This window comes from Pocillopora damicornis, chromosome 9 (genome assembly GCF_964200805.1).
Source record: "Pocillopora damicornis chromosome 9, jaPocDami1.2, whole genome shotgun sequence".
NCBI classification, from domain to species: Eukaryota; Metazoa; Cnidaria; class Anthozoa; order Scleractinia; family Pocilloporidae; genus Pocillopora; species Pocillopora damicornis.
In genome coordinates, this window is record NC_142678.1 from 3,716,596 (window position 1) to 3,743,043 (window position 26,448).

General features: G+C 38.2%; 3 protein-coding genes across 4 annotated transcripts in view; 2 read left to right on the forward strand and 1 right to left on the reverse strand.

The window, feature by feature from the left end:
- Positions 1–5,644: 5,644 nt before the first annotated feature.
- Positions 5,645–26,448, forward strand: part of LOC113684228 (uncharacterized) — a 31,227-nt gene continuing 10,423 nt past the window's right edge. Inside the window, exons 1-2 of the mRNA XM_089183562.1 lie at positions 5,645–5,714; positions 6,242–6,324. The gene's annotated coding sequence lies outside the window, so the exon portion shown is untranslated. The remainder of the gene's footprint in view (positions 5,715–6,241; positions 6,325–26,448) is intronic.
- On the forward strand, positions 12,693–15,385 carry LOC149039662 (uncharacterized). The gene is made up of 5 exons (XM_089183059.1): positions 12,693–12,753; positions 13,222–13,614; positions 13,955–14,177; positions 14,749–15,035; positions 15,195–15,385. The coding sequence occupies exons 1-5, from the start codon at positions 12,693–12,695 to the stop codon at positions 15,383–15,385; spliced, it is 1,155 nt and encodes a 384-aa protein (XP_089039185.1).
- LOC149039663 (uncharacterized) lies at positions 18,852–20,701 on the reverse strand. 2 transcript variants are annotated; one of them, XM_089181892.1, is made up of 2 exons: positions 20,563–20,701; positions 18,852–19,910 (listed from the first exon to the last, which is right to left on the reverse strand). In XM_089181892.1, the coding sequence occupies exon 2, from the start codon at positions 19,852–19,854 to the stop codon at positions 19,057–19,059; it is 798 nt and encodes a 265-aa protein (XP_089038018.1). In that variant the 5' UTR covers positions 19,855–19,910; positions 20,563–20,701; the 3' UTR covers positions 18,852–19,056. The 2 variants fall into 2 exon arrangements, with proteins under 2 accessions (XP_089038018.1, XP_089038017.1); XM_089181891.1 differs by having other exon boundaries at positions 18,948–20,123; positions 20,563–20,698.

Below are 26,448 nucleotides of genomic sequence, written 5' to 3' on the forward strand. Positions count from 1 at the left end.
CGTTTGAACGTTAGCGATTAGTGACTCATTTTTGAATCATAGTTCATAAAGGTTCTGGTTAAAAAAGCTGACAAAAATAGAAGATAGAAAGCAAAGGTTAATTTAGATAAAGATCAAATCTGTTGTGGGAGAGTTCATCTTTCCAACGAGAAGTTGGATCTTAATACATAGGTATTCGGATTCCTAGGTTTTTGGGTATATATTCAGCAGCGCGCTTCCTATGTAACCTGCTCTTAGAATTTGAAATGAATAAATATTTTTTTTCAAGGCGCTGGGAAAACTTCAGAGTCATGCATTAGCCTTGACCATTACCTGGCCTAAATTTGCTGGTATAATCTTTAGCTGTTGAATTTATAAAATCATTACACCAAAGCGGAACGTCTGGATCAATTGAGTTAGGGGAGCCTCTTGGATTCACGTTTACGCTTCATTTTAACGAGATATACTTTTATCCTGTAGCGGTTCCCTTAACTTGCTTTTTTATCGTCTCCTTCAACAGATTAAGGCTCTTATGCATCTGTTCCCCTTTTTTTGGAGTTCGCCTAGAGAACTTGCGGTATGAGCTTTTTGTTCATAGTCTTTGAAGCGAACGAATGTCTCCTACGTCACATAGAAAGAGTTAAGGGTATTCAGATGGCCGTATTCTGCTTATAATGTCAGTGATAAACGGGACATGAGTGAACTATTTTCTTTTTATTGGTTGTTTTTCTGGCCAGATAACAACATTTTTTAGTTCGATCAAGTTGTTTCTCGGTAGTAACAGATAAGATTGTCAATAGCTTTCAGATGGCAGTCGTTTGCATAACTGGTATAATTCCCTTTCAGCGTTTTAACTGACCAGTTTCCTTTTTGACGGCAACTTCCTGAATAAATCCACCTTTAATCTCAGAAGTCCTTACGGCAACCACATTGGTTTGGAACCCGGGTTCTAAGTTGTATCAAGTGTCAAATGAATCATTTTGGTATTCCTTATCAGGTAGGATTTTATTCTAATCCTCTTGGAAAAGTTTTCATGGCGCGTTTTGAACCTTACCGTGCTTTAGGCCACCTTTCGGCGATATGACATTCAGATGATGTTATAAGCGCGGATAAAAATCAAAAGTAAAAGTCTTTATCGAAAATATTTATGGAGGATACCTACGTTACTACTAAAGTTCTTGACTGGGGATTCCTCCCAAACAATAAAAAAGTTAACGAAACTGAAAATTGAACAGAAAAAGAAGGAAAGGTGTTAATATAGTTATATAACTAATCAATACTTTAATTATTTGAATGAAATAATTCACACTCAATAAACTGAGGTGCATTCTTTGGATGACCCTTTTAAATTTGTTAAGATTCTTAGTCAGAGTGATTCCTCAGTATTGCACTACACATCCTGTACTGCGCATAAAAATCACGTAATCAGGCGAATAAGCGCACGCATTCCGAGAACACGATATTGTTTTTCAGTCAATGGAATAGGTAAGGAGGTAAAATGGTCTTAAACTCTTGAACAAGCTAAGCGCGGTGACCCACATTTTTTTATTGCACAATCTAGTTTACAAATTATCCCCTTTAAACTGAAGAAACAAAAAAGAAATTCAACGAAGGGAAAAAGAGATATAGCGTAATGCATGCACGAACTCCATTTCTCGAGGATGCAAATTATGACCTTGAAAGCAACGACTCGAGAAACGTTTTTGTCGTCTAGACGTGATTTTTCCACAAATGATATATCATATTGTTTCATACGCTCGAGACTTTCTATACCTATCAAGTTCTTTTTCGAGTGTTACTTTAGGAACCTTGGCCTCCGTTACCGCAAAATGTACCCCAAACGATGAAATGACGCACGTGATTAGTGTCAGTACAAGCATAAATGGGGTAATTTTGGCCCATCATATCCCTGAAACAGGCACGGTGACCTGTCTTTTTTTTTGTATTTTTCGAAACAGACATCGCTGAGGAACATGTAAGGAAATTTAAAAAAAATTGTTCGATTACTCTTTTTTCCGAGGAATCATCTAAATTAAGCTTTCTGTCTAACATGTGACACCATCATTTTCCCGACGTGCCCCTCTACATTCAGGCGAAGTTGCACTAATATAAAAGATGCCAGAGTCCCCTCTTGCAGAAGGATTCGTGCTTCAGAAGTTAGCTCCACCAGGATGCTACCCAATGTTTAGTAATGAGAAAAGTTATGCATGTACTAGGTTCCAATGTGAGAAAATTCCTTCATTCTGTTCTTATAGGATTAGCAATTTTGTGAGCGCTGAGTGTACAGAAGGAAGGAAAACAAAATAGACCTCGAGCTCCTTCGTCGAACATCGAAAGCTTGTAGTCGTTTTATTTTCAAGCTCCTATGTTACTGATACGTCTGATAGAATTCTGAGAATATATTTTCAGTTGAAAAGCTATCCTGTTGTATTTAGTAGCGATCGAATTTTATTCATTCACGTTCTAATTACGGCAAACTCTCGGCACAAAACTACGGTTTTGGACAAACTCAAATAGAGACGAAACGTGCTCATAAAAATCTAAAAAAGCCGTTGCTCTGTTGGGTTCGGTTCTTTTTGTGCCTTTTACAAAATCTAACCTTGGCTGTGGTGTACGTGCGTTTGAAAAGTTGCAGAGAAAGGCTGCCATCATCATGAAATCATGCCTCTAGGCAATTTTAAAATGATCCTGCTCATCACGAAAATTGAGCATTTTTGGAACCAAACTAGGCAATTCAACAATTGTCAAAAATCCACGTTTTGACATCTCTGATATGAAAACTCACTACAAACAAATGGTCTAGGTTGCAAAGGAACTCTATGCTCTTTAATGAATGACCTACTTATCTCTCAATAACTTATCTCAAATTCCAGAAATACAATCTTGCCCGCATAAGAGGCTAAAACATTCAGAGTCTGTTTGCTTGACAATTGACTGGAAACAACTCATTTTCATATCAAAGGAGACGTTTCATCTTTTGTTATTATTATAACATTGGGTGGACATGTTTGCGTGAGGTTAGCTGTGAGACCATACTTCATATTGAGCTTAAGTCATGGGATAATAATATAGTAAACACGATAAATATGAATTCAAAGTTAGGAAGGCCTTTAATTTGAGAAAGAGGGAGATAACAAAGTTTTAAATAGCATTCTCAGTTTAATACATGCCTCTACCCTCTTAATGAGCTGGAGGCAATTCTTTCACAACAACACTTTGACTCTGCAATATCTAGATTTATCTTTCAGATGGCGTTTCCTTTGCTCAGTAGCCCTTTTTCCATTAATTTTCTTCCTTGGAGTGTTCTAGGCAATTGCGAAACCTTCTAAAGTAAAGCGATACGTTTGACAAACTAAGCATAATTTACAAACATGACGCTATCGACATTACTGATCCCAGCAGTATGCAGGACGCGTGTCATATGAACTTCGTAATAGACCTCGCGCACATTAGCGTCTCTGGGGCTCCGGAGGTCTTAGGTTCGATTCCACATGGGGACTCGGAACTTTTTTTTTGTCCCACGCTCGTGACAGGACGAAAAACATCTTTTTCTAGGTGTAATTTATTTGTAATCTAATTGCAGCAAACATAAGGTCCTAAAGGAGCAAGGTGAAAGCAATTAAAGTGAATAATTACTGTTGGAAAATTTTTAACCATAGGCCACCTGTGAGCTAGTTAGCAAGTAACTTAACTCAGCCTCTGGCTTTTCTAGTCTCTTCTCTTGATATCGGCGAACACATCTAATTTCCACCATAGCTGTTAAGTTGTCCCCTTTTTCTAAGCTATTATGAAAGTTTGAATATTTCAAAGGGTGCCTTTATTACTTTATTTTGCTTTGACATAATTTGAAAATGAATCTGTTACAACAAGACTTTCAAGGCACCACACGGAGTCATTCAAAAAGCATTCAGCAGCCCGGCTCTAAGTTAATTTAGTCTGTATATTCGCGAATACATATTTCGCATTACTTGACAAACTTGGATGTTCAGTGGACCGCGGAACCTGCGGAACCCTATATTCTTTTGTAAAATGATAGTAATGAAATAAAACATAAAACTAAAAAGATCTTAAGACTGTTCGTAAGTTCGTCTTCGGGTATAAAGAAGATCACTTTAAATGAAAAATATGTTTTAATTGTCCTTGACGTCCAACTTTAACTTTGGCGACATTCACCGTACAAGGGCCCGTGTGTAATGTCATAAGGAGCAAATAGCAGTCACCTACCCCGAGTGTTAATAACTGAACCATAACGAATTAGTTGCCAATAATCAGAGCCCTTTACTAAGCGCAATGGGTTCTGAGATCGCCACGGGGCAAACATTGCAAGTTGTTATAAAGAAATCTATGGCGGAAAGTCATTTCAGAGTCCAAAAAAAAAGATCTTTGAGAGAATTCAGTGCTTTTTTACAGCCGTTTTATCAGAAAAGGATTAAAGCAATGTTTATACGTGGGAAGTGTAAGTTTTTGTCTAAATAACCATGAAATATGCGTTAAAATCTACCGGTAAAGTTCTCTCCTTGCGTAATGTTTATTGTGAAATCTACATCTCGTAATGGTCTTGAAATATATCGAAATTAAGCAATACTCGCAAGTATGTAACCAATTCAACCTTTTTCAGTTGTAAATAAGTGTGTGCAGTCCACTTCTGGCTTATTTCTGAGCTCGTAAACACAAATATTATTGGAAATATGCCTCGTGGCGATCATTGTGCTGTGTGGGGTTGTAACAGCGATCGAAGGTACCCAGAAAGGCAAAGTATTCTTTATCACGTTGGAATATTAAGATTCTACTACCCCCAGAGTATGAAAGATGTCTTGTCGTGGGCTAGATCTATTAATTGTGACCACGTCAGGGTAATAATGAGTACGAAGGTCTGTTCAAATCATTTTGCACAAGGTTATAGAACTTAACGTTGTACATGCAAGGTTACGAATGTGAGAGTAGAACTAAAAGACCTCCCCTTAAATCCGATCTACACAGATCAAACTAAGGCGGTCAAGGAAGAGAAAGCGAACTAGTAAAGAAAATGAAGTTCCAGTTGAAAATGAGGCCCTTTTGGAGGACAAGAATTTATCAAAAGAAAACAGTAAATTAGATTATGTAGCCTCAGCTTCCCTGCAAATGCTGAAGCTAGTTTTCTTGCTGAATTAGTTACACAGACAGTGTGTCCAAGTAAAGTGAATAAGAAGAGACAATATTTCATTGACCAGGCAACTTTTTCTAAGAACTTTTATCGTTACACACGTGCAAATACGTCTAGGCTTGATTTAGTTTTTGAATTTTTAGACCCAAAGCTCACTGAAATGCGGCTCTGGCTGGTAGTAAGAACACCAAAATTTCATCAAATTTCTCACCTTAGTGAGGACAAGAGAAGGAGTCGATGTCAATTTCCTAGCTTTTTTTTGGCTTTAATTCGTCTCAAGTATCCAGGATTTACATTATATGGATAACAATTCTCTCTCAAGACCAGAATTACAAAAATATCTTTCAGAAAGGTTAAAAAATTTAAGAATGTAAGAATAATAATTGACTGTCTTGAACTTTACATACAAAAACCGAAAGATCCTTTAAGCCAAAAGATCACATGGAGTCATAACAAACACTGAAACACTGTCAAATTATTCGTAGGAATGTTACCAACTAGTGTTGTATCCTTCATTCCACCATTATGGACAGGATCTATCAGTGACAAAGAAATTGTTAGGCAAAATGAACGGAGAGCTATAATGGTTTGGGTACTATGATATTCGATATTTGACGCTTTTTGTGTATAAATTTAGTGCTGTGGGTCAATTTTTTCCTATACACTTTTTAAGAAGCAGCGTGGTTTTTTTCCCTGTAAAGCTAACCATTTTTCATTTATTGTGAGTTTATTTGTAAGTTTTCGTTCTTCAGTATGTGTTTTTCTTCTCGTGTTTAGTACCGTAGGCGTTTCATTTTTTTTTTTAATACATGATGATCACAATTACACGTGACTTCGGTTAGATACCTGTAGAATTTGGAGTTGATCGGGACGTTCACAGCGTTTTGCTTCCAGTGGATTCGTTTGGTTGGCCCTTCTCACAGACATCTAGGAAAAGATTATGTAGAGGGCTAAGCAGATGAACTAAATGCGAGTTAAATTTCCCCAAATCAGCTCAAGAAATTCACACGATGCAAAAGAACAAGCACTTGAGTGGCGTAAATTGATCCTTATTCAAAACTAGTCCAGATCTTTTGCAGGTTGAGAATATTCATTTCCGTTCAAATCCTTATATTTCAGCTACTGTGCAGCATAAACATATTTGCATATTTACAAAGGCTCACGTACGTGCGAGCTTGAGTGTTCTGTGGTTGGACGTCAAGGTAAATAAAAATAAACAACATTTCTCTTTTAACGTTATTTACTTTTTACCCGATAAGGAAATTTCGAACAGTGTTAAGGTATTTTTCGCTTTTAGTTTATTTCACCGGACGTTCCAGAGCTTCCGCGGTCTGCTGATCCACACTCTAGTAACACCCGACAAGCTTTCGGTTCTACAAAGGTTCCAATCTAGACCGAAACATCCGTTCTTAAAAAAAGAAGATACGTTATAATTTCAATTGCTTCACCAACGTAGTTTGCCTTATTAAGAAAAGTTTTGCTTAGTTGCGAGAAATATGTGTGTTAGTGTTCTAGCGGATAAAACAAACTATCTGCAGAATCTCTGTTAACGACTTGTTTATTTAATAATTGGCCATTTTAAAATTCCAATGAAACATCTTCCTTTCAAAGGAAGGCTAAGTTCAAGGACCTGCCTCCGGAAAGTCTATCTAATATGCATGAAAATAAACAAATTGTTATTTAAACAAAGGCATGGCACTTTACCTGACGCTCTATTTTGTTTTGTTGACGGTATGGCTGTGATTTTTTTTTCTTGTCGAGAATGGAGCCAAGCTTCACATTGGGCCGCGATCACGGAATGGTTATTTAGTAAACTTATGGAAAAACTTTTTAGGGAATCGTTTATTCCAGAAAGGAGAAAATTTCAGATAGTAATATGGTTCTTGGTATGTTCAATTGGTATGTTCCTCGTCCGGTCTTCTGCTATTTCCTCTTATGTAACCGACTCAAACTGGTGCTACACGTAAGCTACGAAATTTAAAACATGGAATCGCATCTATTTTTTATTTTTAATTGGAAGTATGTTCCAAAATCCAGTGTCTTTGCAGTGTATTATTTTCATTTTTTTTTTTCATCAATGAGACACTGCAATTAATTTGGTCCACTAATTAAATGATACATGATGCTTCGTCCCTCTTCTACTCTAACAAATGGTTTTCAACTACGACTTCTACCAGGTTTCGTTTCGATGTAGTACCAAAATAAAAGAGGTATTGTGATTTTTTCAGCTGTCTGTCTATTTGTGGCATTAAGATGGACTGTTCTTACATAAGTTTGCTCTAGCTATCTATTTTTAGCAACTGCTCCAGGCCCAAAAAGCACGCTTTCTTGTTAAGCCTGCATAATGAATTGGCCGATTACTCGAGAGAAGATTTTCAAGAGTAGCGTTTTTTGATTATTTAATCATTTCTTAATTGGATAAACGACAAACCCCTTTAACTACGGAATTTAAAACCATCTGTACGGCTTTTTCACTTCCTTTTTGAAACTTATCTCCTCTTTATACGGCGAAACTTTTCAGCATTTTAACAATCCCAAATTTCAAGTCATGATATATTCTGCAATATCAATTTTCATTTCTCTTTATCAGCTGTTCGTGAATTATAAAACTGTATTACTTTCGGAAAAATCTAGTCTAGAAATTACGTAATGGAATTTCCCTGAAGGCAGGGAAGTGAATAGGAATAAAAAAAGGTTTTTTGTTTCTAAAAGGGAACAGTGGTCCTTTTGTTCAATTTACCTGCTGTCTTGAACAATCGCGAGAAGTTGGAAAGGTAAGATGACATTACAATTCTGTTGAAATCGATTCTAGAAAACCCACATCTTTAAAATAATCATTTTCGTACTCATTACTATCGTGCCGTGATTCTCAGAAAGTTCATTAAAATAACAGTTACCTTGGCAGCAGATAGTTAGAAAATTGTTCCCTGTCAATGACTACAGTGAATACCTCAAGCATGAAGACCATCTTTTATTCTCAGATGTCACGGTCAAGGGTCCGTTGAGTGGAGACACTAGGTCTCCACATTTTTGTTTTCGAGTTGGTGATAAGATCGATCAAGCTGTCGTGCGTCATTTACTATGTTTTTTAGTAAAATAATAGTGATGAAGTAAAACATAAAACTAAAAGGTTGTTAAACTGATCGAAAGTTTGTTTCCGGATATAAAGAAGATCGCTTAAAAAAAAATGTTTTAATTGTCCTTGGCGTTCAACATTAAATGTGGCGACATTCACTGTACAAGGGTACGTAATGTCGTGAGGAGCAATTAGCAGTCACCTACCCCAAGTGTTAATAATTGAAGCATAATGAATGAGTTGCAAGTAATCGGATCCCTCTGCTATGCGCAAAGGGTTCTGGGATCGCCACGGGGCAAACATTGCAAGTTGCTACAAAGAAACATATGGCGAAAAGTCATTTCAGAGTCCAAAAAAAACGATTTTTGAAAGAGTTCAGCGCTTTTTTTGCAGCTGTTTTATCAGAAAAGGATTAAAGCAATGTTGATACGTAGGAATTGTAAGTTTTTGTTTAAATAACCATAACATATGTGTTAACATCTACCGATAAAGTTCTCTCCTTGCGTAAGGTTTATTGTGAAATCGACATCTGTTAAAGGTCTTGAAATATCTCGAAATTCAGTAATAATCGCGAGTATATAACCCATTCAAGCTTTTCCAGTAGTAAATAAGTGTGTGCATTCTACTTCTGGCTTATTTCTGAGCTCATTAACACAAATATTAGTTGAAATATCCTCGTGGCGATGATTGTGCTGTGTGGGGTTGTAACAGCGATCGAAGGCACCAAGAAAAGGAAAATATTCTTCCTCACGTTAGAATATTAACATTCTACTTCCCCGGTGTGAGAAAGATATCTTATCGCGGGCTAGATCTATTAATCGTGATCACTTCAGAGTAACAATGAGTAGGAAGGTCTGTTCAAATAATTTTGTCCTTACTCACGAATTCACAGCGTTTTGCTTCCAGTGGATTCGTTTGGTTGGCGTTAATCAGACATATCTTGGAAAGGATTATGTAGAGGGCTATGCAGATGAACTAAAAGCGAGTTAAATCTCCCTAAATCGGCCCAAGAAATTCACACGATGCAAAAGAACAACCACTTGAGTGGGGTAAATTTATCCTTATTCAAAACTACTCCAGATCTTTTAAAGGTTAAGAATGTTCATTTCCGTGCAAATCCTTATATTTCACCTACTGTGCAGCGTGAACAAATTTGCATTTTAACAAAGTGTGGTTGGACGTCAAGGTAGATAAGAAAAACCTCATTTCTCTTTTAACTTCATCTTCTTTATACCCGACAAGGAAATTTCGAACAGTTTTAAGGTATTTTTAGCCATTAGTTTATTTTATTATTATTTTTGTTATAAAAAACTAATGGTTCCGTAGGTTCCGCGGTCTGCTGATCTACAGTTTCGTAACACCCAACAAGCTTGCGGTTCCACAAAGGTTCCAATCTAGACCGAAACATCCTTCTGAAAAAAAAAACGATATAGTTTGAATTGCTTCACTTATGTAGTTTGCCTTATTGAAGAAAAGTTTTGCTCAGTTGCGAGAAATATGTGTATTAGTATTTTAGCGGATAAAACAAACAATTTGCAGAGTCTCTATTAACGACTTGTTTATTTAATAATTAGCCATTTTAACATTCCAAGGAAACATCTTCCTTTCAAAAGAAGGCCACGTGCAAGGACCTGTCTCCGGAAGCTCATTTACATGAACATAGACATAGCATTCTCAAAAGCGTTTTAGAAATGGTCTATTTTGTTTTTGTTGATGGTATGGCTAGGTTTTTTTTTTCAGGGCATGAATGCAGCCATGCTTCACATTGGGCCGCGATCACGGAACGATTATTTATTTTTACCTATGGAAAAACTTGCTAAAGAAGGGAGGTTAAAAAAAATTGTTCGATAACTTTTTTTTTCAGAGGAGTCCCCTCAATTAAGCTTTCTGTCTAACATGTGACACCATCATTTTCCCGACGTGCCCCTCTACATTCAAGTGAAGTTGCACTTATATAAAAGATGCCAGAGTCCTCCCTTGCAGAAGGATTCGTGCTTCAGAAGTTCGCTCCACCAGGATGCTTCCCAATGTTTACTAATGAGAAAAGTTATGCATGTCGTATGCCGACTTTAATAAAAGGTTCTAAATGACGACTTCTACCTGGTTTTGTTTCTATGTAGTACCAAAAAAAAAGGAGTGTTGTGAATTTTTTTGCTGTCTGCCTATTTGTGGTATTGAGAATGACTCTTCTTACATAAGTTTGCCATAGCTATCTATTTTTAGCAACTGTCTCAGGCCAAAGAGCACACCTTCTTGTTAAGCCTGTATAGTGGATTGAAAATTTTCTGGGGTTGCGTTTTTCGATTATTTAATCATTTCTTGATTGGATAAACGATAAAACTCCTTTAACTATGGAATTTAACACCATTTGCACGGTTTTTTCACTTCGTTTTTGAAACTTATTTCCTCTTTTTACTGTGAAACTTTTCAGCATTTTAACAATCCCAAATTTCAAATCATGATATATTTTGCAATATCAATACCAATTTTTATCTCTCTTGATCAACTGTTCGTGAATTGTAAAATTATATTATTTTTAGAAAAATTTAGTCTGGGAATCGCGTGATGGAATTTCCCTGAAGGCGGGGAAGGAATAGAAATAGCAAACGTTTTTTCGTTTCTAGAAGTGAAAAGTGGTCCTTTTGTTCCATTCACCTGCTCTCATGAGCAATCACGAAAAGTTGAAAAGGTAAGATGGCATTACAAATCTGCAGGAATTGACTTTAGAAAGCCCACAGCTTTAAATAAATCATTTTCATACTCATTTTCTATCGTGCCGTGATTCTGAGAAAGTTCATCAAAATAACAGTTACCTTGGGAGCAGATAGTTAGAAAATTGCTCCCAGCTAATTACTACAGTGAATACCTCAAGCATGAAGACCATCTTTTATTCTCAGATGTTACGGTCAAGGGTCTGTCTAGTGAAGCACCAGGTCTCTATCCTTTTGCTTTCGAGTTGTTAATAAGTCCGCACAAGCTGTCTTACGTCATTTACAGCCGCGCTCCGAGACGGGTAGCTGTAGCTTTTCGATAGCAGACCTTGCATCTATTACTTTTCAGTTTTTCAACTTACGAACTTCTTCTTTCAAAAGCAATTTCTAAGAGAAGTGCATTTCCAAACTTTGGTAAGTCTTTACTCACTGTTATTTTTGCGGCTTGCTCAACCAAGAAAGGCGCAAGCACAATTGGTATGGAAGGCGAAGGGAGGCAGTTATGGCGTGTCCTCTACTGTTATTTCAGATTGCTTAGATTTAGTCAGCGATGATTTTAGCATTCAAAAATTTTAAGGAACAAGGGATAGAACGACTGAGATGGCTTTCTACCACTTGGTAATCATTTCATTATCCACGTATTAATGCTAGGGATTATGGAAGCGTGGAATGAAACTTTTCTCCGGATTACAAAATACCTTCCCAAAAAAAAAAGCTTTAATTCACTAAGCTAGAAGAAAGAGCAACCAGTGAGACAGTTAGAAACTGTGAGAACCAGTGAGAAAGTACATATCTGTTCTAAACTGAAGTAACTGAAAATCAAAACCATCACGTTTAAAAATTTAGAGGAGACGTAATTTTTTCCTCATCATTTAGGCGTACTAATGCAAATTTGAAGCACAAACTCGTGCGACTGGTATTGGAAGAAATATGGCATGGAATACTTAACATCGGAAGCTTAGGATTCTCAACAACTTTGTGGAATGTAGTCGTTACAAACGCAACGATATAGGACCATTCTTCACTCTCGCAGCTAATTTTTCATGGTCGTGATTGTCAATTTCGGTTGAATGTAGCATGAAAGGAAGCGTGATCAAATGCCCAGAACAATCGAAGAATGCATCCCAAGATTTGATCGAAAGGTCTAGATGAGTTTGAAAACACCAATTGTTGTCTGTCAGGATGGTCAGGGTCTCTGAGCTTAGACTTTACCTTCGTCGATTGCAAAGACAAAGATAAGAATAAGGTTTTCATCATATAACAAGGTTTTGCTGGAATGCTTTTGGTACTTTGCCATCGAAACAGCATGCTAATGACCATAATGCACATTTGTTTCAATAGTGATTTCCTGCTGTGTCAAACAGTTCACACCAGCATAGTCAGAGAGTAATTGCTACGGTGCCTGTAGATTTTCTTTACCTATTTTTTACTTTATTGATTTAGAATAAGAATGGAGACGTGTTAAACCTCAACCCTTAACTTCTGTTGTTCGAAATTCTATTCATGGTTATGAGAGCATTCACTGATTGGGAGTGCAACGAGAGTTTTTTCCCAGATAAAATATAATTGCCGATTCGTTGTCTTCTTTGATTCCTCCATGGATTGATGCCACATTCAATCATGAAAAATGATTCCTTTCATTTTTTTTCCAGTTATTCGAGTTTGAAGAGTCGCGAAAAAAGATGAGAAACAGCGGAGACCACTCACGTCTTTTATCTTTTTCAGGAAATTAATTCCACGCGAGTTCCACGGAAAATCCTTCGAGACTGTGAAGTAAATGAAAATGAAGCAATCATTTTGTCTGCCAATCGTTCTCGTTCTTTTGGCGTTTTATCCTGCGCCTTGTAAGTTCATATTCTTAAACTCACCTGATTACATTTGCTGTTTGTAATAACTTTAAGCCAAATGAACTCCAGTTTAATAGCTTAAGCTAGATTTTAATTGGCTAACATCATCTTTGTTCTTTCTCGACAAAAAGATATTCAATGACATTTTGTTTAAATTTTTTCGGGTAAAGCACGGGTTTTGGTAAGAGCTTCTTATGTTAACTGCATGATTAACATTAAGAGGTACTCCTGTGGCTAGATGATATAGTAAATTTTCGTGGAGAACGTCCCAGCCATGTCGATTTTGTTTAAGTAATTTTTGTTGACTGACTGGGCAAATTTATATTTTTTATTTCATACTCCCAGTCTCCACACAACGACGCAATCGGAGTATGATGAATTACATACTGAATGACTTACCGACTAATTAGCTTACTTGTACTTCATTATACAAAAAACTTACTTTATTAATGTTTTTTTTAACAGCTTATGAACAAGCTGAAACTTCCATTGAAGACCTTAAATGCGGAGACGGCTCGAATATCGAGTTTGCACTCATCATCCCTGATATCGCTGATTGGAGTGACGCTGATGCAGCTTCTTGGTCGCTGAAAGTTGGCACAGCGGGATGTCAGCCATCATTTACAGATGACAAAGTGAAATACGGGCCGTTTGATGGCAGTATTTGCCATTCCTCATTAGATGCACAGAGCAACGATAAAATTATTTACACTTTTTCAGTCGATGTTACTGCTGATGGAAGTGGTCCAACTTTCCGACTGGACCACTCTTACCAGATATTGTGTACGTATAACTTACAAAGGGAGAATCTTCAGGCTAGCTTCCTGCCTCAACATTCAGTCACTGGCAGTGGTGAAGGTGAGTCGAAATGCAAAGCAACTTTCACTGAAGTTATTGCCGCGCGAGCTTGGCAATGAATTCTCTGCGAAGATTCTCGCCCTTCCCCCGCCTCCTACCTCCACCGTCCACTCTCACTCCAAATCAACTATGACCGGTCGGATAAACGATCGCTTATAACGTTCAGCTCGCCCTAACAAGACGCCTGCACTGCAGGCTACTCGTTCGTAGGTGCTTTTATGATGTTGCCGCCTTATTTTAAATACTCAATCAAAAACTGTGGCTTTTGTTATATGTGTCCTCGTCTCATTGAGGATTTAGGTGTAAATGTTCTCCGCATTTTCTTGGTTAATTTCTCCAGATGCTGGTGAACTGTCTTTTACTTTTGAGTTATTTAATGGCGCCACCAAGATAGACCCTGGAAGTACCACGGCAATTAAGTTGAGGACAGACCTAACTGGAAAATTGACGGTTTCAGAATCTGGTTTTCTCGCCAGTAAGTTTACCGTATTTTTCGTATCTGTCAAGGCAGATAAAGACAACCCCAGTAACCCAGCGGCACCGACAACTTTGATCACGAATGGGTAAGTTCCAAAATTTTATCAATAGCCGTTCAAAGCAGTTTCCTTTTTAACATCACTCACATACATACTGAGGTGAGTTTTCATCGATAATTTGAGTGTCTATGTTTTATTTTTTCGGTTATCATATCAGGATTAATCTCCTTGTTATTCATGGGTATTCATATTCTTAAATGTACAAGATATTCTACTGAACTCTTATGATACTTTTACTTTTTGAAACCATAACTGATGAGTGTGTAAAGTGGTCCGTTTCTTTGCCCAAACATGCGAAGCTGTTTTGCGATGTGTGTTCGTGACGTGTAGATAACTCAAAATGAGAACAGGATAACCATATGAGGAGAGTGTTAGAACATGTTCGTTGTGAATAGAAGTTAAAAGTAAGAAACTGACCACAGACTCAATGCACGGTGTTCACAATAACGAATTCGGTGAGCAGGGAAGTTGAGTCGCAAATAATTCCCTATTCAAACCACAGCGCTTCAGGAAAGGAAATATTTTTGGAATAAGACTTTAGTTGGTTACAAATCGATTTCTGAATGATTCACTAAAGAAGGTTTCTATTTGCATTCAGCTGTGCAGATGACGGCCTACAAAGTGTTGGTTTCGTGGAAGACCCTTCCTCTTGTGATGGTGATAATGAAGACGAATTTTCATTCAAAGCTTTTCGTTTCTCTGGTCAAACAGGGAAAGTTGTATTTACCGTCACAGCCAAAGTTTGTTATAACGGTTCTCCTGGGTGCATGTGCGCTTGCGGTGCTCGAAAAAGACGTAGTACTTTGGAAGAGACTTCGAAAACCTTATACTACATTAGAGCTGGTCCTTTCACATTTGTAGATGCTAGTGAAGAGGAAAAGCCAGGTTTGTATCTACAGCTCTATTCCATGGATTCGGGATCATGATTTGGGCTATGATGGCAAACCAAACATCGGCCTTTCATTTAATCACCCAAATGAGTTGGCTTCAATTAAGTTTTTTGAACTTAATTTTTTTAATCGAGGTTTTATTTTCTATCATCAGCTAACACCGTTGTTGATGAGGATAAAGACTCGTCTGTACCTGTCCATATTGTCACTGTTGGGGTGGTCGGTGGAGTCGTAGCTAACGCCATTGTTTGTGTCGCTGTCATCATTGTGCTGCGCAAGCGTCGCCGTAAAGTAATACTGACTGAATCACGTGGCACTCAGGAATTCGCTACCCCAGGCGTGTGAGTTTCTGCTACAGGATGCCTCTTAAGATGACATCATTTACTCCCATAGATAATGAAGAACTAGTTTTCCTTGATAGCTTTTAACCCTAACCCTAAGCAATGCTTGGACGTTTTTAAGAAGTATGCTATACACTACTCCAAAAATACCGAAAGATTTCGGTAGATGCTTATTTCAAAATCCAAACTTTTGACTCGGCCTGTTGACGCAGGAAAAGAAACAAAATATCGATCAGTGGAGCCTAAAATTTTTTTTTATCTTTTGATACAAGTCATTTGCATTATTTTGCTTGAACGAAAAACCCTGAAAGAGTTAAAAAAAAGTAAGTCTCAATTCTTATATAACTGTTCCTAGCTTGACACGTACTCAGGAACGCAGCAGTTCTGAAGATAATTCCAAAATAGAGGGCAAGGGTTAGGACTTGAGAGACAGTTTTGTGTTTTTTGTCGTACGATTTTCCAATGGGACTCGAAACCATATTTCAAATAGCATTGGAACAAACAACTTGTACTGCAGTTTTGAATTTTTTTGTAGTCATAAAAACATTCGTTCATCCTTCTGTTTAACTGATTGATTACCTGATGTTTTTGCAAACGCACTAAGGTTCTGAATCTTGGATCCACTAAATATTGATTCTAGCCTCTGGGTTAAGTCATTGGAAAATGGAAACACTATATTTTTCCATTGGTGCTTCATGAATTGATTGGCATCATATTGAATTTCTTATAGTTTAGAGCAAGCGATTGTTTTTGTAGTGAATAACACCGGCATGTTAACATTAGCGATTAGTAAGTTGTTTCTGAATCATATTTAGTAAAGGTTCTGTTTAAAAAGCTGACAAAAATAAAAGATAGGAAGAAAAAGTGAGTTAGGTTAGATTAGGAGTCTCTGAACGTGCACAGTTCAAACATTAACTGATTGAAGTGATGGAAAGTTTCTATTGGCCAGTTATTTCATAATGATAGGAATGCATAGTCAGGTCCCAAAAACCTAAAACAACCTAGAGATAAATCTTTGTGCTTTCCTAAACATTACGCATTATCAACTTTGTCGAAAATGATGATAATGTAAAAAATTGATGAGACACTAATTCTAAAGCTTTTCTAACTAAAGAAGTTGACTTAATTTAGGTAAAGATTAAAACTCTCGTGGAGGGTTCATCTTTCCCACGAGAAGTTTGATCTTAGTCCCTACACGTTCGGATTCTTAGCTTTTTGGGTATATTATCAGCAGCGCACTTCCTATGTAATCTACTGTTAGAATTTGAAATGAAAAAATGTTTTATTAAAGGCACTTAAAAATGTTTGGATTTTTTTTTGAGTTGATGGGAAAAGTTTACAGTCACGCATTAGCCTTGACCATTACCTGGCCCTACATTTGCTGGTATAATTTTTGGCTGTTGAATTTATAAAATCGTTACACCAAAGCGGAAGGTCTGAATCAATTGAGTTGAGTTTTATTGAAAAAAAAATATTACTTTTACAAATTTTCCCCTTTAAATTGAAGGAATTTAAAAAAAAAAAATTCATTGAGGGGATGTATTTAGTAGCCATCGGATAATTGCGAGGCACATGCACATTGAAAGGTAATGTTTCAAATTAATATCTAAACATACAACCGTCAAAAAAAGGAGCTAAACATAAACTGTCAAACGGTTTAAGACCTTTTACATCTTTTATTTAAGCCGCTTTCCAAGAACATTTCTAGATGTCGAAGCATATTCAGACTTATATCTTAGTTTTCCAATACCGTACAACCGTACAGTGTTGCTTGTAACCCCCCGGGTTATTGGCCAACCTACCTTACAAAAAAAAATTGGATTATGAGCCCCCCCTCCCCCTTAAACTATTCTTGTTTTGAGAGATAGGAACTCTGTACTACTTCAAGATTTTGAGAAATTAGTGCGGAACAATAAGTTTGTAAGTTCTTTCTGATTATCAAAGACGAACTTCAAAGGGAGAAGTCTGAAGTTCCGCCTTGTTATGTTCCAGTTTTGCTCGTGTTATTCAATGTATGAGGGCCCAGACCAAATCTTGGTCTTAAGGCGCTAGAGGATTGTTCGTTCACATCGTTTTATGGATATTGAACTTTCAGGAAATGTGCACTGTATGTACGTTCCTCTTAGAGGCGTTTCCAGGACCGGATTTGAGTTACATAGAGTGCAAGTAAGAGCTAAGATGTCAGAGCTTTCACTACTCTATTAGTCAACAACTCTGTGAGCTAAATAATCTGACAAGAGACACAGAGCCTGAGAAATGTTGTTGCTGATCAAAACAAGTTTTACATGATAGCTGGATACCTCCACATATGAACTCAGATGTTGCCTTTGTCCTGGTGACAAGACGAAACATCTTTCTCCATTTCTTTAACGAGCTCAAAAGTTAACATCTTTCTTACTCCATTTACAAACATTGGGCTATCGACATTGCTGATCCTAGAAGTATGCAGGAAACTTGTCAGTGGCCCAGTGGTAGAGTATCGCAGGTTCGATTCCTCATGGGAACTCAGAATTTTTCTTTGTCCCTTGCTTGTGACCAGACGAAAAACATCTTTCTCTTGGTATGAAGATATTTTGCGAAAGTGACCGACATTTATTTCCACTCGTTGGTCAGGGCACATTTACACAGGTAAATTTATGGATTCAAATGTAAACATAGGGCATACTTCTCTTTAAACAGGGTAACTCTTAATGTAGTCTTGTGTACAACTGTTTGGTTTTCTTACACAAAAAGCTCTCAGTCTGGTGAGCGACAGAGCAGTTTTAGAAGCTTAGCAGCCTCCTTTTGGTCGGAACTCAAAGGTTTTGTTAGTAATAATGTTCATGAAAAAATTACGTTCGTCTGATCGGCTTAAAGCGAGTGCATTTTCGTGTAATCTCAGAAGTCCTTACGGCAACCACATTGGTTTGGAACCCGGGTTCTAAGTTGTATCAAGTTTCAAATGAATCATTTTGGTATTCCTTATCAGGGAGGATTTTATTCTAATCCTCTTGGAAAAGTTTTCATGGCGCGTTTTGAACCTTACCGTGCTTTGGGCCATCTTTACGATATGACATTCAGATGATGTTATAAGCGCGGATAAAAATCAAAAGTAAAAGTCTTTATCGAAAATATTTATGGAGGATACCTACGTTACTACTAAAGTACTTCCCTGGGGATTCCTCCCAAACAATAAAAAAAGTTAACTAAACTGAAATTGAACAGAAAAAGAAGGAAAGGTGTTAATATAGTTATATAACTAATCAATACTTTAATTATTTGAATGAAATAATTCACACTCAATAAACTGAGGTGCATTCTTTGGATGACCCTTTTAAATTTGTTAAGATTCTTAGTCAGAGTGATTCCTCAGTATTGCACTACACATCCTGTACTGCGCATAAAAATCACGTAATCAGGCGAATAAGCGCACGCATCCCGAGAACACGATACTGTTTTTCAGTCAATGGAATAGGTAAGGGACCGGTCATTATTTATCGCCTGGGGGGGGGTCGGAGTATTTTTGTTGTCACATCGGAGCATTTACCTGATCCCCCCGTAGAGTATCTAGTTTTTTAGAGATCCCCCCTTATCGGTAGTGGAAAGTTTCATGATCCCCCCCCCCCCTTTTCTCCCAGCCACCGCCAAATAACTTTTTGAATATGCAAGTGATATTTTAATAGTGGTACTTACGTCTCATGGACCTTGAACCACAACGGTAAATATTTGCTCGTCAGATACGAACTGAATTGTCGAGGAAGTGCCAATCTCAGGCTGTTCATCCAAATCCACGAAAACATAGTCATCGTCGCTCTCTGCCTCTCCACTTTCGGATTCTTCATCCTCGGATTCCACGTCATCTTCATCACTCGACAGTTCTTCTGTTATCACAGTCTCTTTATTCTGTCGGTAATAGTGACATCGAATGGCCTTCACTTTGTCAAGTTTCCGACCCACAGTCGTCAAACCATGCTTGTTGAGATACAGGTCTAGTTCTCTTACCCGCAACTTTTCAACTTTGCCACCCTCGATGAGGTTATCCCATTGAAAGTCCTTGTACGTTCGTTCGGCCTCTTGCCTTCTTCGCTCCTGAGCTGCTCTTGTTCTGATGTCCTTTCGGATCTCAATATCCTTCAAATGATTAACATATGCAACGACGTGCTTCTCTTCCACATTATATTTTGAGCAGAAGCTCTTCATGGTATCCTGATCGTTTCTGATACTGTCAGAATGTTCCTCGTACAGATCTTTAATACATTTTCTTGGAAGGTAATCATCTGGTGTCCTGCCCGTCGATTCCGTCTGATAGATATCCATGAAATGTCCAGGATTGTTTAAATCTGGTACAGGTTGCGGAATTCTTTCCGTTTCTGGACCGACCCATCTATTGTTAGAACACCAGGAACAGAGATTGGAACTTTCTTCTCTTGACTCTTTACAGGCATCACGACAGAATTCCATAAAAAGTTCTCCACGAATATAGTGGTCTTCCATAAACGATTCGATCTTTCGGAAGTATGCTGCACCGGGCGCTTGCTCTTTGTTTCGTTCTGATGCACCCCGATAGTTGTCGAGGTAAACAGAATTGAAAAAGAATAATTCATCAGGGGACTCGCTTACTTTGCTCTTGATGTAATCTTTAAGGACAGGGGCATCATCAATTCTCTCGGCTACCTGACTACAGACATACCAGGCATTTTTCTCCATCCGTTTCTTTTCGTACTCTTCGTATGACTGGAGAGACAGTTGTTTGATTTCCTCTTCTGAAAGATCCTCAAATCTCCTATATTTTTCCCACTCTAGAGTTGCGCCATCCACAAGAGCATCAGAAATTGCCGAGTTTGTCACAGAAAGGCTGAAATTCTACAATAGTGTTGTACCGCAGATTTATGAATCTTCATTCGTGAGTAAACAAGCCGGTTTCAAACAGTATCTCCCCGAGCAACAGCAAATGCGTTGGCAGTTAAACACAAAGATAAAAGCCCTTTCCGATAAAGAAAACAACTTGCTTAGAAACGAGAATTGGGGAGTGTGCCAAAACATCACGAAGTTCATGTCAGACGTGGATGGATGTAAGGGCAGTGGTGATGTCGCGAAGTGTGAGTCCTCCTTGACCACTGTCAATGAGGCCTTTAATTCAGCATCCGATTTGCTCTCATTTATCGACAACAGACGAAAGAACCTTTATACAGAAGAGCATACCTTAAGGTCGTTTGCAAGTGATGAGCTCAAATATTTCCAGGAAGCTCAAGAGCGAGTGAAGGCCATACACCAAGAGCTGCAGAAAGCCTCCAATGCGCTCACGACCACCCTCATGAGCTTGAAGAGAAAGTTCCCATCTCCCATGGGGAACAACGGCCAATCCCGAAGAAAAAAAGAAAACAAGAGAAAAGTGAAAAAAATCAAGGAGAAAAGGTTGCATCAGCGAGCAGCAATTCTCCTAGAAAAACTTACCTCAAAAGAGGTAGCTAAAGAGGTTCTCGATTCACTCGAAAAGAATACTTACAAATGTGTCTCAAGTATTAATGCAGGATTCACTGCGAGATTTGTCAAGCGTCTCCACCTGGATCCTCTGCTATGGCTTTTGGAAAGAGGCGTGTTTGAAACAGAGCTGGCACGCAATTTGAAAGTGGTAGTGGCCAGAATGAACGAAGAGAATAGCAGTAATGGTGCTGAAAAAGGGTCAAGTTCGGGCGAGGATTCAGATGAATCTGACGAGGAGACTGTGCAAGAGCCAGTGGAGAGGGCCGCCGAAGATTCTGACACGGAAGCGGAACAAGATACAGCCTCACCAAAATAAACACTTTTTTATTTGTTATTTTCATTCGGCCGCGTATTAAAATAATGAAAGTTTATGATTTTAGATTACGATTGTCTATAAAACAAACTGAAACGTTATGAAACAATTTTGAGCAATTGTAAGTATTCCATTCTCAAAATCTTGATTACCTTTCTAATTTAGATCGTGCCTGAATAAAAACGTGTATGTTAGACTACGATAATGATTCTTTTTTACAAAATGGAGGGTCTGTAAAAGGGTTTGGGTTTTGTGTCTGGGCTAGAATAGAGTTTATATAATACAAAATACAACTGAACGTGGTCTTGAATATATGGTTGGGGGTTTAGAGTCCCAGCGGCAAATCCTACCAAAGTATTTACAAATGCAATCACCCGGGGTCCCGGCGCGACCTAAAATTCCTTTTTTTTTGGTCTGATCCCCCCCATTATGCTTGTCAACTACGGCTGATCCCCCCTAAAGGTCTTCAAAAAACCATGTGATCCCCCCCTAAATACTCCGACCCCCCCCAGGCGATAAATAATGACCGGTCCCTAAAGAGGTACAATGGTCTTAAACTCTTGAACAAGCACGATGACCCACATTTTTTTATTGCACAATTTAGTTTAAGAACTATCCCCTTTAAACTGAAGAAATAAAAAGGAAATTCAACGAAGGGAAAAAGAGATATAGCGTAATGCATGCACGAACTCCATTTCTCGAGGATGCAAATTATGACCTTGAAAGCAACGACTCGAGAAACGTTTTTGTCGTCTAATCTTACGTGATTTTTCCACAAATGATATATCATATTGTTTCATACGCTCGAGACTTTCTATACCTATCGAGTTCTTTTTCGAGTGTTACTTTAGGAACCTTGGCTTCCGTTACCGCAAAATGTACCCCAAACGATGAAATGACGCACGTGATTAGTGTCAGTACAAGCATAAGTGGGGTAAGTTTGGCCTATCATATCCCTGAAACAGGCGCGGTGACCTGTCTTTTTTTTTGTATTTTTCGAAACAGACATCGGTGAGGAACATGTAAGGAAATTTTTAAAAAATTGTTCGATAACTCTTTTTTCCGAGGAATCATCTCAATTAAGCTTTCTGTCTAACATGTCGTGACACCATCATTTTCCCGACGTGCCCCTCTACATTCAGGTGAAGTTGCACTAATATAAAAAAGATGCCAGAGTCCCCTCTTGCAGAAGGATTCGTGCTTCAGAAGTTCGCTCCACTAGGATGCTACCCAATGTTTACTAATGAGAAAAGTTATGCATGTACTAGGTTCCAATGTGAGAAAATTCCTTCATTCTGTTCTTATAGGATTAGCAACTTTGTGAGCGCTGAGTGTACAGAAGGAAGGAAAACAAAATAGACCTCGAGCTCCTTCGTCGAACATCGAAAGCTTGTGGTCGTTTTGTTTTCAAGCTCCTATGTTACTGATGCGTCTGATAGAATTCTGAGAATATATTTTCAGTTGAAAAGCTATCCTGTTGTATTTAGTAGCGATTGAATTTTATTCATTCACGTTCTAATCACAGCAAACTCTCGGCACAAAACTACGGTTTTGGACAAACTCAAATAGAGACGAAACGTGCTCATAAAAATCTAAAAAAGCCGTTGCTCTGTTGGGTTCGGTTCTTTTTCATCACGAAAATTGAGCATTTTTGGAACCAAACTAGGCAATTCAACAATTGTCAAAAATCCACGTTTTGACATCTCTGATATGAAAACTCACTACAAACAAATGGTCTAGGTTGCAAAGGAACTCTATGCTCTTTAATGAATGACCTACTTATCTCTCAATAACTTATCTCAAATTCCAGAAATACAATCTTGCCCGCATAAGAGGCTGAAACATTCAGAGTCTGTTTGCTTGACAATTGACTGGAAACAACTCATTTTCATATCAGAGGAGGCGTTTCATCTTTTGTTATTATTATAACATTGGGTGGACATGTTTGCGTGAGGTTAGCTGTGAGACCATACTTCATATTGAGCTTATGTCATGGGATAATAATATAGTAAACACGATAAATATGAATTCAAAGTTAGGAAGGCCTTTAATTTGAGAAAGAGGGAGATAAAAAAGTTTTAAATAGCATTCTCAGTTTAATACATGCTTCTACCCTCTTAATGAGCTGGAGGCAATTCATTCACAACAACACTTTGACTCTGCAATATCTAGATTTCTCTTTCAGATGGCGTTTCCTTTGCTCAGTAGCCCTTTTTCCATTAATTTTCTTCCTTGGGGTGTTCTAGGCAATTGCGAAACATTCTAAAGTAAAGCGATACGTTTGACAAACTAAGCATAATTTACAAACATGACGCTATCGACATTACTGATCCCAGCAGTATGCAGGACGCGTGTCATATGAACTTCGTAATAGACCTCGCGCACATTAGCGTCTCTGGGGCTCCGGAGGTCTTAGGTTCGATTCCTCATGGGGACTCGGAACTTGTTTTTTTGTCCCACGCTCGTGACTGGACGAAAACATCTTTTTCTAGGTGTAATTTATTCGTAATCTAATTGCGGCAAACATAAGGTCCTAAAGGAGCAATGTGAAAGCAATTAAAGTGAATAATTACTGTGGGAAAATTTTAGCCATAGAGCACCTGTGAGCTAGTTAGCAAGTAACTTAACTCAGTCTCTGGCTCTTCTAGTTTCTTCTCTTAATGTTGGCGAACACATCTAATTTCCACCATAGCTGTTAAGTTGTCCCCTTTTTCTAAGCTATTATGAAAGTTTGAATATTTCAAATGAAGGGTGCGTTTATTACTTTATTTTGCTTTGACATAATTTGAAAATGAGTCTGTGTTGCAACAAGACTTTCAAAGCACCACACGGAGTCATTCAAAAGGCATTCAGCAGCCCGGCTCTAAGTTAATTTAGTCTGTATATTCGCGAATACATATTTCGCATTACTTGACAAGCTTGGATGTTCAGTGGACCGCGGAACCTGCGGAACCCTATGTTCTTTTGTAAAATGATAGTAATGAAATAAAACATAAAACTAAAAAGATCTTAGAACGGTTCGAAAGCTCGTCTTCGGGTATGAAGAAGATCACTTCAAATGAAAAATATGTTTTAATGTCCTTGATGCCCAACTTTAACGGCAGAGGGTAAAATATGGACTGGACCATTTTTTGGACCATTTTTTTACCTTTTCTTTTGGACCATTTTTTTTGGGGCGGGAGGCTGAACATTAGCACTTAGGGGTCGGTGGGATGCAGTCTATCAGCATTCAGGGAGGGATGGTAGGAAGACTGTTGTTACTGAGGGAGGGGTGGAGGACGAACTATCAGTACGCAGAGAGGGGTGGGAGGTTTATGTATGAGTAACTACTACTAATTATGGAGTGTTCATTGAATCATACAAATTGTTTTGAGCGGTTTTTCGACCGATTATTACTATGTCAAAATTTTTGTGCTGGGTCGTAGCGTTTATTTCATTCTTGTCATGCGAATGCGAAACTGGCACTTAAACACTGGACTATAATTGTTATTGAAAATATCGCCATCTTCCACTGTTAAGTCATGCGTGTGCCTGTTTGGTCGACTTGTGCCAGTGCTAAGTGATACTCGTGAATCATCTTTCAGTTGCCTCACGTTTCTCTTTTTGTATGTGACTATATATGGGCCTATCCGCACTAGCGACAAAATTGTTAATATAGACAAATTTTCTGTCATTACCAACACTTTACAGGTGTGGATGGTTTGTCGTGACTCGACAATTCTTTGAGGCGGACAAATTTTTCAAGCGCACCGCCGACAAAATTCGTCCCGGCAAAAGCTTGCGAAAATCTACTAAATAAACAAAACCGTGATAAACTTGTCTATCATATGTCGTAAACACTACCATTGGAGAATTTGACAACTTTTTGACAGCTTCAACATTTTTTAGTGCGAATGCAACAGAGGAAACAAAAATTTGTCATGACAAAATTTGTCCTTTGATTTTGGCGGGACATTTCTAAATTTGTCTGCTAGTGCGGATATATAGACCCAAAAAAAGCGAAGCAAAAGCGCAATGTCTTTTTAAATGGTTTCACAACATGAGGTGTAATCCAGCTGTCAATGAAACTCTCCTGACATATCCAAGCTACAGACAATAAAATTTCCCAAATAGAACAGTACTTCTACGTTTTGCCGACGGAAAATATCGGTAAGCAACAGTAGTCACTGTACTTCCACTTAGCGGGTTACTTAGGTTTTTACACAAGAAGTGATTGGCAGCGGCCCGGGCAAATTAGAAAACAAACGTACGTGAGTCGCGAGGAATGCCTGGTCGCTATTTCCGGCGTGGGTGATTAACTCCTTTGTTTGCGAAACAGATAAAATCGATATTTGCGCTTTCCCATCTTTCCCATGTTACAAGTTAAGCAGTGCTTTTGCTCGATACGAGAATATGGATTCCTCTTCGAAATCGTTTGCTGATTATTTTATATAGTAAAGGTATAGACGTTAAAATTGCAAGAGCGTTCGTGAATTCTCTATGCTGCTAAGTTAAGGGCTAAGGACCGGAAATTTCGTGATCTCGTCTGATAAGATGAATAACAAAAGGAAGATCGATAAATTTAGTAATTACATACTGTGTACACGAAGGGAAACGTGAAGCAACTGATGGTACACATGTCGACTCAAAAGGCACAGGCATAACTCAACAGTAGAGGATCTTAAACGCGATATTTTCAATAGAAATCAAAGTCCAGTGTTCACGTGGCAGTTTCGCTTTCGCAGGACGACAAAAGTGAAGAACATTCAAAAAGTCAGTCGAAAAACCGAAGAAGATAATTTGTACGATCGAGTAAAAGCTCCATTAACAAGTAGTGTTTACTCTTACATCCACCTCTCACCCCTCACTGCCTAGCAATAGTCCTTCTCTCACCCCTCCCTGAGTAATAACACTCTGCCTCCCACCCCTCCCTCAGTACTAGTAGACTGCATCCCACCCCTCCCTGAGTACTAATGGTATGCTTCCCCCCTATAAAATGGTCCAAAAAATGGTCCAAAAAATAGTCCAAAAAATGGTCCAAAAAATGGTCCAAAAAATGGTCCAGTCCATATTTTACCCTATGCCAACTTTAACTGTGGCGACATTCACCGTACAAGGGCCCGGTGTGTAGTGTCATAAGGAGCAAATAGCAGTCACCTACCTCGAGTGTTAATAATTGAACCATAACGGATTAGTTGCCAATAATCAGAGCTCTTTGCTAAGCGCAATACACGGGTTCTGAGATCGCCACGGGGCAAACATTGCAAGTTGCTAAAAAGAAATCTATGGCGGAAAGTCATTTCAGAGTACAA